The sequence below is a fragment of the Miniopterus natalensis genome, chromosome 2 (genome assembly GCF_054644295.1).
Source record: "Miniopterus natalensis isolate mMinNat1 chromosome 2, mMinNat1.hap1, whole genome shotgun sequence".
NCBI lineage: Eukaryota > Metazoa > Chordata > Mammalia > Chiroptera > Miniopteridae > Miniopterus > Miniopterus natalensis.
Window position 1 is genome coordinate 143510307 of NC_142082.1, and position 12251 is coordinate 143522557.

The 12251-nt window shown below is 45.4% G+C and overlaps 1 protein-coding gene across 1 annotated transcript; it reads right to left on the reverse strand.

The window, feature by feature from the left end:
* Nucleotides 1-8064: 8064 nt before the first annotated feature.
* Nucleotides 8065-10662, reverse strand: LOC107528105 (lysozyme C, milk isozyme-like). The gene is made up of 4 exons (XM_016201030.2): nucleotides 10524-10662; nucleotides 9145-9306; nucleotides 8479-8557; nucleotides 8065-8131 (listed from the first exon to the last, which is right to left on the reverse strand). The coding sequence occupies exons 1-4, from the start codon at nucleotides 10660-10662 to the stop codon at nucleotides 8065-8067; spliced, it is 447 nt and encodes a 148-aa protein (XP_016056516.2).
* Between the last annotated feature and the right edge of the window lie 1589 nt (nucleotides 10663-12251).

The window sequence follows — 12251 nt, forward strand, 5'->3', positions numbered from 1 at the left end:
AAAAAAGTGATATCCAAACCACTAGGACACATCCATCACTCAAGATGATTGTTTTGTAAATTACCAGGCCTGTGAGCACTTTTCTGAAATAGAGAGGAAGTGTAAGCAGGGAATTAGCATCCCAGAAATTTTATTTTATTTTTAAATTTATCTTTATTGTTGAGAGTATTACAGGTGTCCCATTTTCCCCCCCAAATTGACCCCCTCCACTTCGCTCCCACCCCCTCCCGAGGCCTTCACCCCGTTTTTAACTGTGTCCATGGGTTATGCATATATGCGTATAACTTCTTTGGTAATCTCTTCCCGCCTTCCACCCCCCTTCCCTCTTTCCTCTGAAATATGATCGTCTGTTGCATGTGTCAGTGTTTCTGGATCTATTTAGTTCATCAGATTCTCTTGTTCATTAGCTTCTTCTTAAAGAAGACTCTTCAACTTTTCCTGTAGTGCTGGTCTGGTGGTGATGAACTCCTTTAGCTATTTCTTATCTGTGAAGCTCTTTATTTGACCTTCAATTCTAAATGATAGCTTTGCTGGGTAGAGCAATCTTGGTTGTAGTTCCATGTTTTTCATCACTGAATATTTCTTGCCACTCCCTTCTGGCCTGCAAAGTTCCTGTTGAGAAATCAGCTGACAGTCATATGGATGGTCCCTTGTAGATAACTAACTGCTTTTCTCTTGCTGCTTTTAAGAGTCTCTCTTTGTCTTTAACCTTTGGCATTTTAATTATGATGTGTCTTGGTGTGGGCCTCTTTGGGTTCCTCTTGTTTGGGACCCTCTGTGCTTCCTGGACTTGTAAGTCTATTTCTTTCCCCAGGTAGGGGACGTTTTCTGTAATTATTTTTTCAAATAGATTTTCAATTTCTTGCTCTCTTCCCATTCTGGCACCCCAATAATACGAATGTTGGGCCTCTTGAAGTCCCAGAGGCTCCTCATACTATTTTCATATTTCTGGATTCTTTTTTCTTTTTGCTCTTCTGGTTGGGTGTTTTTTGTTTCCTCATGTTCCAAATTGCTGATTTGATTCTCAGCGTCCTCTACTCTATTGTTGATTCTATGTAAATTATTCATTTCAGTTTCTGTAGCTTTCATTTCAAATTGGTACTTTATTATGTCATTGATTTTTCTCAGTTATTTCCCTAATAGTCTGCTTAAACATCCTTATAAACAAAATTCTGAACTCTGTTAGCTTGCTTGGATCTATTTCATTTAGTTCGTCTTCTAGAGATTTCTTCTGTTCTTTCCTTTGTGACATGTTTCTTTGCCTCCACATTTTGGCTGCTTCTAGGTGTTTGTTTCTGTGTATTAGGTAGAGCTGCTATGTCTCCTGGAATTTGTAGAGTGGCTTTGTGTAGTAGGTGTCCTGTAGGGTCCTGTGGCTCAGCCTCCCCAGTCACCTGAGCTGGGCCTTCTGAGTGCTCCCCTGTGTGGGCTGTGTGCGCTGTCCTCTTGTAGTTGAGCCTTGGCGTCACGGATGAATTCACCCCCAGGCCAATCAGCTGTGAGGACCAGCTGCAACTATAGCCAAAGAGCTGCTGTGCTGGAGACACCCCTATGGAGCAGGATTTACTTCAGTGGGGCTTTGGTGTTCACCAAGTGCACCCCTTGAGTTTGTCACTCGTGGATGTGGTAGGGTTGTGATCCAGCGTGGTCAAGTCTGACCACCAGGTGTACTGTCTCTGGGGCCTCCTGGGAGGTGCAAAGTCAGCCTCTGCCAGTGCCTTGCCCAGGGCCACCCAGCATGAGCTACACAGCAAACCGTAGTTGGCTGCTACTTGTGCTGGGCTTGGAGGTGTCCAGGAGAGACCAAGCTATGAGCCAATGCAGGCTACCACTAGTGCCAGGCCTGGGGCCCCTTATCAAGCTGTATGGGGCACAATGCTGCTTGTTTGAGAGATTTTAGGAAAGTGCTAAGCATGAGGCTCAAGAGGCCACTTGCATAAAAAAGCCCCTGGAAATGGCCTGGATGAGCTGCCGGTGGGGAGGGGCGGGGACTCCAGTAAGCACCGGGGCGGGGCCAAAGGTGTGAGTCAGGTGCTGGGGATTCAAACATGGCGCCTGCCTGCCGGCTGTGTGTGGGGAGGGCTCGCCAAAGGAGCCATGGCCTCTGCCAGCTCTTCTGCCTGGGAGGAAGCCACCCCTCCACCTCTCACCCTAATTTCAGGCAGGTTAGTTCCTCCCCAAATATCCCAGGTCCTTTCAGGCTGCTGCCCGGTGCTGGGCTGGGCTCAGAGGGAGCGCGTCTGAGTGATTCCGTGCGCGGGCCCTTCAAGAGAAAAGCCTGGGACTCCAGCTTCCGTGACCCTCAGGGACAGTCCCCGCTGGTTTCACAGCCCGGAGTTGTGGGACGTCTCTTCCTGGCCCTGGAGCCCTGGGCTGGGGGCCTGCTGTGGGGCTGGGACCCCTCACTCCTCCGGGAAACCTCCACCGCTGAGATTCCCTCCCGGGTTTCAACCTCGGCACCGGGTGTGGGCCTGTGGCGAGTCTCTGATTCAGTCCCGATCCGCCCATTTCTCCGCCCCTCCTCCCGGTCTCGGTGCTCCTTCAGGTCTCTGGTTTTAGGGCTTCTGTGCAGCCAGATCTCAGGAGGCTCTGAGTGACGGTGGTTCTGTATTTTAGTTGTAATTTTGATGTGGTTGTGGGAGGCGGCGGGCACAGCTGTTACATATGCCGCCATCTTGCTTCTCTCCCAGCATCCCAGAAATTTCTATGGCCACGTGCAAACCCAGCAGCAGTGGTGAGTTTTGAGAAGGCCACATATAGCTGCCACTCCTCCAAGGTCTTGGCTTCTGTTAGGCACAAGGAAAACATGAAGATTTGGTAGGAAGAGCCTCAGACTACCCGTATCTGTGAGTCTGCTGATGAGTCCCCAGGCGAAGTTTCCCTATTGGAAGAAATGGCCTAGAACCCTTTCTGTTTTCAGTCATGGTAGCAGCCTGAGGAAGTGCCACCTCAGTGTGACACCTTGCAGAGCTAAAGGTGAGAGAGCTGGAAGCTGTTAACTGCTTTTAGTACATACTCTTTGAGATTTGGGTGGCATACTCCAATGGCCATTACATTCTACCTCTGTAGTTTCATTTCTCCATGCATGTTCACAATTCATGAGGGGCCTCTTAGGAGGAAGATAGCTTTGGGTGATAAGTACAGCTCCCATTGCTGCAGTTTGTCTTGGGGCCACAACTTGTCACCTCCCTTCACTAAACATTCTAAATTCCCTTTATCATTGGTTAACATGATGGTAGGTCTTGGTAGTTTACTTGGTGATGTGAACCTAACTCATTCCTGTCTTGAGTCATGGCTAATCATACCCTTCTCAGGCCAGGTCGCCGCACACGTCCAGTTACAGTTGGGCACGGTAGTACCAAGCTGCACCTGTGGCAGACAGGAATAAACATCTCCCAGGGTGTTCTTATCCTAATCCCTGGGTCTTGTGAATATGTTACCTTACTTGGCAAAAGGGACTGTACAGACATGGTTATGGTTAAGGGCTTTGGATGGGGGCAGTATCCTGGGCTATTCCAGTGGGCCTAACCTAATGGCATGTCCTTGAAAGTGGAGAACTTTTCTCAGCTGTGGTCCCAGAAAAACTACAGTGTTGGTTCTGAGATGTGGGGGGACCAAGGAGAGGTCTCTAGTTTTTAAATGCCCCCAGCTGACAGCCTGCTCAGTCCTATACTGCAGGAGACTGAATTTTGCCAACACCTGAATGAGTAGGAAACAAATTGCCCTAGAGCCTACAGAGAGGAATACAACCTGTCCATACCTTGATTTTGGCCTGTACTGGGTCTCTAACCTACAGAGGTGTAAGATAATGCATTTACGTTTTTTGAAGCCACTAAGTTTGTAGTAATTGGTTATGGTAGCAACAGAAAACCAATGTAGCACCCAAGTTGCTGACCTGGGTATTTTTTGTTTGTTTGTTTGTTTGTTTTGTATGAAAGAAGCCCTACTTCCTCTGCTGATCAGTTATCCTGTGAAAAGGGAGACTCCATTCCTGCTAGTTCCTGGACGCAATGTAAAATGGCCTGGGGACAGCTATAGCTTATAGTTCAACTGGGTCCTTGCTATGTCTCATAAGAGGGCAACCCCTTTTGAACCAGGACCTTGCAGAGCCTGAGTTGTGAAGTGGGAATACCCCAGTGGGCTACTGGGCTACTCTGCTCCATCCCTTGGTCCTGAACCCATTTTATTTTTATTTTTTTTATTAAGCCTCACCCAAGGATATTTTTTCCATTGTTTTTTAGAGCTTGGAAGGGAAGGGGGGGAGAGGGAGAGAGACAGCATCGATTGGTTGCCTCCCAGATGGGCCAGGGATCAAACCTGCAACCCTGGTACGTGCCCTTGACTGGGAATCAAGCCCGTGATCCTTCAGTGCATGGGCTGATGCTCTAACCACTGAGTGATACCGGCCAGGCCTAAACCCATCTATTCTTCCTAATGAATGGAACTTAGCACTTTATAGAGATCTCTGAGTACATATACTATGTTCTGAAGGATGGCACCCATCCTTGCAAAGTATTTCCTCCAAGCTGGTGTTTCAACTGTATCTTCAGTGGGCTGTTCCAGGGCTCTGAGACCAGCTGCTTCTGGAGAGTGGAATATGTTATATGACCAGTGGACCCCTCCTTCGCTGTGCAGTGAATTCCTGGTCAGGTGCTATGTTGTGTGAATTTTCATACCTGTTCTGTGAACAGGAAAGGTGAAACCTGTACCTGGAATAGGCATCCCTCTGAGGATGTACTTACAGCTCACTCTTCTAGGATGGAAGTGGCCTGATAGATACTACTTACTGCCACGAAGACGTAGATGCAGTTGAGGAAGAGTGCCTTATTATGGCCTCAGACTGCGTGTTTTTCTCCTTCAGTTAGTCTTACAGGTACCCATCTTCAGTGAGCTGGTGGAAGGGCCGCCAATATGATGTGGGACCATTATGAAGCTTCCAGTTTCTGGGTTTGTGTCAACTCAGACCTATATCCGATAATCCTTGAAAAGACTGAATATTACCTCTCCCCCAGTGTTTAGTCACACAGTAAATGGGGAAGTATTGAGGGACTCATTACAGTATCTACTTAGTGTCTTCCTACCTGGGAGAAGTGCTAGCACTTGCTAGGGAGTAATGGGCGACCTCTGCCAACTTTGAGGGTTTAGGGAGGTCTGCAGAGCCAATGTTCCTGGAGACTTCCACTCAGATGTTTTCATCCCATATATTAGGGTCCCAAGTTTTTCCAATCAGGCCTCCAACCTTACCATAACAGTATAACCTTGGTTGAGCATTTGAGCTTCTTTGAAGTTTAGCTCTTTATTGGTTTTATATAGGGAGAGGAAAGAAGCTACATTAAAGGACCACTTACATTAGTTACTGGTTGGATTATTCTGGGTGGGGACTTTAGATTTCCTCCCTAGAACTGTAATATGACACAGGGCAGGACCCGCATCCTAATCCCTTTCCTGGGCTACTAACCATAAAGGAAGGGCTCAGTAAACATATTTTAACTAAATGTAATGCAAAAAGGGAGGTATAGAATCTGTTTCCTTACAATAAAGACTCTTGCTACTAACATAAATGGGGATAGGATTTGTGGGGGAGAGTGAAAGGGATGACCTGAGAAGTTACAGTGGTGAGGTGGTTTTTTGTTTTTTTCCTGTGTCATAAACCACCCCAAAACACAGTGGTTTACAACAGCATTTATTTTTTTTTGCTCCTAGGTCTGGTGGATTGTCGGTGGAGTGAAGGGGTGGGAATGGAGATCTACTTTAGGAGCCAGGACGGGCTGGGTTCAAGTCTGTTCCACATGTTTCATTCTGGAGCCCAGGTGGCAGGGGGACAATGGATACCTGAGGCATGCTCTCTTCTGACAATCACTGGGGCACAAGAGGCCAAACAATACTGTGCAAGTACATTTTTAGTTTCTACTTTGTCACACCTGCTAATGTTCCATGGGCAAAGCAAGTTATATGGCCAAGTTCAACATCCATGTGGTGGGAAAATATACCCTTTCCATGTAGTGCTCTGGAAAGTTACTTGACAGAAAAAGGGGGCAAGGAATCAGGATAATAATTCACTCTACCACAGGGAGTGACAGGTATCTTGGATAGTTATGAGAACTTACTTTGCTGCCTCCTGGAACATGCAGGTACAGAGAACTTGCTCCAGAAAACCAAGGGAGAATTAGCCCTGATAAGGAGCTCTGTTATACTGGTGCCAGAATACAAGCTGGCCTCTTTATTTCCTCTTTGCTTTACCTTCCGGTTCCTCCATTTATTTATTCTCCTACCTGGGAACCTTCAACTGGGACTCAGCCATAGTGATGCCAACCAGACAAGAATAGGAGTCCAGCCAGCAGTTGTAGCAGCAGCAGCAGCAGCAAGAGTGGTGATATCCATTCAGAGAGCTGGCTGCCTGGTACAGGAGCAGCAAGGCCGTGACAGTAGCAATCAGAGAATGAGACTCGGTGTCCTGCTTTCCATAACACATGGAGTGTGGCCAAATAAGATCTACTCTCCAAAAGTACTTTGTAAATGGTTAAAAGACATTATATCAGGAGGTTAAATGGGAAACTGTTTTAGTTTCAGCTGAGGACTTAATAGATGCCACATTTCAAAGTGAAATGGAAGACCACAAATATTTACAAAAGGAGACTGAGGAAATATACTTTTGCACTTTTAGTGGATCTTCCATTGTCAGTGTATAAAAGATGTTGGAGAGGTTAAGAAAAGAGCTGGAGAGAAGAGGGGTGGATTCCTTGGACAGAGTTACTGTACTTTCATTATCTGAGGGTGACTAGAAAAGTCATGGTACTTGCCTGAGTTTTTATCCAGAGGCAGGAGAAGAACCCACCCCACAGAATAAATGCATAGTTATGGTGGGACAAAAATACTCTTATATGGTTATATCCCATGAGTCATACTATTCAATGCAACATTTACACTACTGGAATGTGATTATGATTTACTTTATTAAGTGATTTATTAATTACTATGGCAGAAATTGCTAGTTGTCCACCAAAATCCATTCTTCCCTTTTGCCATGGTAATAGTACTGTAGTAGGACAAAAGTAGTACCTATGTAGGTACTACATTTCCCTGACTCCCTTGCAGCTAGGAATGGCATGTTATTAAATTCTATATTTGGAGTATAAATGGAAGTGACATGTGCCTTTTCTAGGCCTTAAAACATTGCATATGCATTTCTCCACACTAATTCTTTCTGCAAATTGGAGTAAGGAGCTCCTTCAATCCAGCTTTGCCCAAGTAGGAAAGGACAGTACCCTAGGGCAGTGCTTCTCAAATGTTTCTCTGCATGAGGATCACCCAGAGAGCTCAATGAAACAGAGATTAAAACAACATTCAGTAGGCCTGCAGTGGATCCAAGAGTTTGTATTTCTAGCTCCCAAGTGAAGCTGATACTGCTGGTCCATAGACCACACTTTGAGTAGCACTGCTGTAGACAGTGGTGGAGATGCAAGGTGGAAAGAATCTGGGTTTCTGAATGTCTGTGTGGGAGAAAAGAGCCTTTATACCCATCTTGGACTATTTTGTGAGAGCACTGTATTTTTGGGACTCTATTATAGCAACTTTGTCATTTAGCCTAGCCAACATAATCATCCCGATATTCTGCCAACTCTTCCCCATGTCTAAACCAAATTTCTCCCACAATTCTCTTCTGTTTTATCTTGAACTTTCCTTCATGGTTATGGAGAATAATATTAGCCACCTCTACTAAATAAATTTCATAAAAGCTGGCATCGAGAATGCTATATTCAGCTGTCAGCTTAGACTGGGTGACCCATAAGTTCTCAGGCAAGGATTTTGCTTTAATTATCTTTCTAGAGGATATATGGAAAACTTCAGTGGTGGGCTTGGAGAGAACAGGGTTTCCAGCTGTCTGCCTCATGTAGCAAGTCTCCATCATGACCCAACCATTAAACATGCTACTTGAGACAGCTGAATTTGAGTAATTTTTATTTTGGAGGCAGAGATGGGGAAACATTCAGAGCTTCCTAGGACCTTAAAGAATTGCCCTGCCTTTGGGGCGACCTTCTCTAGGAGCCATGTTCAAGGACAGTCTCACAGGTTACAGCCGGCCAGGTATTGGGACAAATCCTTGTTTTTGCAGTGACTTACCCAGGCCTTCCTAAGGATAGAGAAATAAAACAGATCAGAGGCAGGACCAGAAGTCTGTAATAACTCAGTGGAGAGGGAATGCAGGCCCTGCAGGCTGGAATCTGTTTCTGCTGTGGGAGAGTCCCAGATAGGGAAGGCTTACCCACCTGAGACATGCAGTGGGTGCTGCAGTGATGCCTGGGGTGAAAACATCACAATATTATTCTGCCTCATTTTACCTCAGGAGAACAGTCTCGATGCCTTATGAAGCCCAGGGAAAATCCTACAGCATAGATGCTGTTCACATCAGCATCCCAGATACAGTCTGGGCCCATCCCTAGCAGAGTGGCTGGTCTCTGCCCTTTCTGTGCTCCTTACCAAGCAGACATCCTGTTAGGATCTCTCACAACTCTCTTTATACACCTGATGTCATCACTGATGTCATCATCCAGGAATTCTGAAAGGAAAAGTAGATGAGTGGGGAGGGAAAAAACCCTTTTTCTATTTTAAAAACTAATGATTTTTTAAAAGGGGAATTCCCAGAAGAGACAGCCTTGAGAGTCAGAAACTCCTTATCTCTGGAGCCCTTTAGTGGGTTTGCCTTTCATTTTGCTGGGTTTTGGTGCCTTTGTTAAGAATCTGTCTTTGAGCCCTGTTCCCTCTAGAGGGCATCCAGAACTTGATGGACTACGGAGAGCCTTTGTTTCAGATACCTGCTTAGTGTGCCCTGAGTACTGTGTGGGTTTGTGGAATGGCAATGCAGTGGAGTCCATGTCAGGAATGGGAGAGCACATCTTGAGAGATGGAGACCCATGAAGGTGAGGCTTAGTCAAGGGTCAGTGTATCTCTCTCCCTCCTTTTTGGCAGGAGGATCTCTGTGGAATCCTGCTTTAGTGTGAGGACTGCTTAGGGCCCTTTTATTTCGTATACTCAGCTACTGCAGCACAGGCCGAGTCTCAGGTGTTAGGGAATAGTGCTTTCAGTTTGGCACCCATTTTACCTGCCCCCACTCCTCCCAACCCTCAGAGGGGAGAGAGTCCTTACTGCTGCACATTATGTTGCAAGCATTTGCTGAGGGATACTTGTTGTCTTTGCACCACCACTTGTTGTTCAGCTGGAAGAGCCCATAGTCACTACTGCCATTGGCGTTTTTTTTATTAACGACCTGGGTGTTGAAGTCACTCTCATACTGAGCCATGCAGACCCCTGTGTCAGAGAGAGCAAAAGGTGTGAATAAAAAAGGGAGCATGCACCATAACGAGATTCAACTTGTGCTGCACTAGAGCTACCAGAAATGAAAATCCCATAAGACTGAAAGGCAAAGACTATGAGACCCTCAATGTTAGAGGTCATTTATAATCCAGGTGTATTTCCAGGCTTAACCAATAAGCCCATGGTAAGTATGTAATAACAATTCGTTAAAAAAGTTGCATTTGGAATGCCCAATTATCAATCAGTCACAGTTTGTTCCCCAGTCTAACCTTTCCAGCCTCACCTTCCAGCCAAATATCCAATTCTTGCCATGTATATGCACTTTTGCTCTGTATCTCAAGGTATATGAAAGAGAAGAGGTGGGGAGGTAGTAAAGGAGAATCCTAGGAAGGAATTCCAGACAAACTATCTTTGGGGGTAATAAGAAAGAGAAGGTTTGCATGGAGAAACATGAAAATATGCAAGAGAAGTTAAAATAGTCTCATTGTGCCTACCATTGTGATAGATGACCCTCAATCCTTGCACCCTTGTCATTGCCTCACCTTCTGTTCTCATGATCCCCATCTAACTCCCTTGTGACACTAGTAGAACAACCTTAGACAAACTTAGCAGATGTAGGTTATTTTTGGCACAGAAAAGAGCAGAGGAGCCCGGCTGGGCGCGGCTCAGTGGTTGAGCATCGACCTAGGATCCACGAGATCAGGGTTCGATTCCCGGTCAGGGCACATGCCCAGGTTGTGGGCTTGATCAGTGACCCTCTCATCATTGATGTTTCTCTCTCTCTCTCTCCCTCTCCTTTCCTCTCTCTGAAATCGGTAAAGATATATTTAAAAAAAAAAGAAAAAAAAGAAAAAAAAAGAAAAGAGCAGAGGCAGCACCTATTGTGCTCCAAAGACCTGGACTAAAAAAAATGCAGGTGAAAGCAAAGGTGACGGCAGCAGAAGTAGACGTAGATAGGTTAAGCTTTCGGTATGTCCAAGGAAATATTTCAGGCCATTGGGTAGGAAGGCGACTGGGGAGAGAAGCAAAAGAAAATCTATTATAGGTAAAATAATCCCTGGTGGAAAGAGAGGAAAGGAGAACCAGATAGGAATTACAGGGCAGAGGGGACAGAGACAAGAAGAACAGGCAGGGGAGTGAAGAAAGCTGGGTTGGGGAAGAGGGCCTCTTTGGGCAGAGACAGAAAGGATGGATGAGTAGTTCATACTCACAGTTTGCCAGGTTGTAGCCACGGAAGCCATCCATTCCCTGGGCCTTCAGCTTGTGGGCCAGCTCACACTTGGAGAAGACTTTGGCATTGTGAGCTGCAAAGAAGCAGCTGAGGAGGGAGATGATCAGAATTGACCTCATTTTTGCAGCTAGTGCAGCCCAAGGATTAGTATGTTCCGGACGCTCTTGTCTCTTATACCCTGTGGACACAAAGGTGTCTCTTTGAGTGAACAGTTGTACTGGCATCTGTATCAGGAAGAAGGCCTTGTCTGCCCAAGTCTAATTCCCCAAGCTGGTCCTGCCAGTGCGAAATTCAGGGAAGGGGAGGTAACCAAGAACGGTACCAGGAATAAAGTCTCAGTGTGGGGGTGGGGCAGTCCTAGATTTGGACAAATGCATGGCTGAGGGTGGAATGAGGAAAGGAGGGGGTTGGTAGGAGAAAGAAGTGTGATTTTCAAGGCTTGTGCTTTGTTGGAGTGTCCCCGAAGGGGGTTGTCCTTATATGTTCTGCTGAACTTTGCCTATCTGTATTTTCTCACATTTTCTTGATATTTTCAGAACTGCAATTTTGAATTCTCTGTCATTTACTTCACATATTTCCACATGTTCCAGTTTACTTTACGGAGATGTTTCATTTTCTTTCTTTCTGTCCTCATCTGAGGATATTTTTTCCATTGCTTTTCAGAGGGAGGAAGAGAGAGAGAAAGAGAGAGACACATCAATTGTTTGCCTCCTGGGATTGAACCTGCCACCGAGGTACATGTCTTCTGGTGTGGTTGTATCCAAAACATTTTTTGAAAATACATATTACTTTACAATAAGTTATTTCCCACATATTTCTCTCTTATGTGGCATTTAGTACATTATGCTGATTTTCATGAAATTATGTGTGAAGCTAGGTTGTGTAATCTGAAAATTTCATTTCATAATAATAAAGAGAAAATTGTAAAAGTTTTGAATTGAAATAGGGCCTTGGGTCTCACATAGCAAGATTATTCTGGGGGTTAAGTTGTTGTTTGCAACAGGCTGGAGTGCAGTGGTGGAGAGCACAGATTCCAGAGCCAGACTTTGGGGTCTTAATACCAGTTCTGACACTTGTTAATGTATGACCTTGAGGAAGTCACTCTATCTTTATACCTCAGTTTTTTTATTGTAAAACAGATAATAACTGTACCTACTTTATCGGGTTATTGTGGTAAGTGGTTTAGTAGAAAGCACTGAGAACAGTGCCTATACATAGTAGACATGTAGCAAATATCAGCTATTTTTAGTTCCTCTCCTGATCTTTCCCACCTCTGTTCCACAGAAATGTTTTGCAGTGGTCAGACGGTCCTAGAGGATTATCTTGTGGATTGTTTAAATTTCCTCAGGAATACCTGAGGCCTGTTAGTGCTGTACACCAGCTGTCTTAGTCAGTTTGGGCTGCTGTGACAAGATGCCATAGACTGTGTGGCTTAAACAGCAGACATTTATTTCTCACAGTTCTAGAGGTTGCAAAGTTCAAGATCAAGGTGCCAGTTAATGGGGTTCCTGGTGAGGACCTTCTTCTTGGTTTGTAGATAGCCATCTTCTCTCATGTTACATGATGGAGAGAGAAAGGCAAACGAGCTTGAGCTCTTGAGTGCATCTTCTTATAAGGGCACTAATCCCATCATGAGAGGTCCACCCTCATGGCTTAGTTACCTCCCTAAGGCCCTATCTCCAAATATCATCACATTGGAGATTAGGGT

What these genes read in the sequence shown, in the direction of transcription:
- LOC107528105 (XM_016201030.2), bottom strand. Translation starts at nt 10,662, where the DNA reads ATGAGGTCAATTCTGATCATCTCCCTCCTCAGCTGCTTCTTTGCAGCT. An exon ending in TTGCAACATAATGTGCAGCA is followed by an intron (nt 8,558 to 9,144) that starts GTAAGGACTCTC and finishes TTTTCCTTTCAG; the next exon opens with AATTCCTGGATGATGACATC. An exon ending in CCTAACAGGATGTCTGCTTG is followed by an intron (nt 8,132 to 8,478) that starts GTAAGGAGCACA and finishes CTCTATCCTTAG; the next exon opens with GAAGGCCTGGGTAAGTCACT.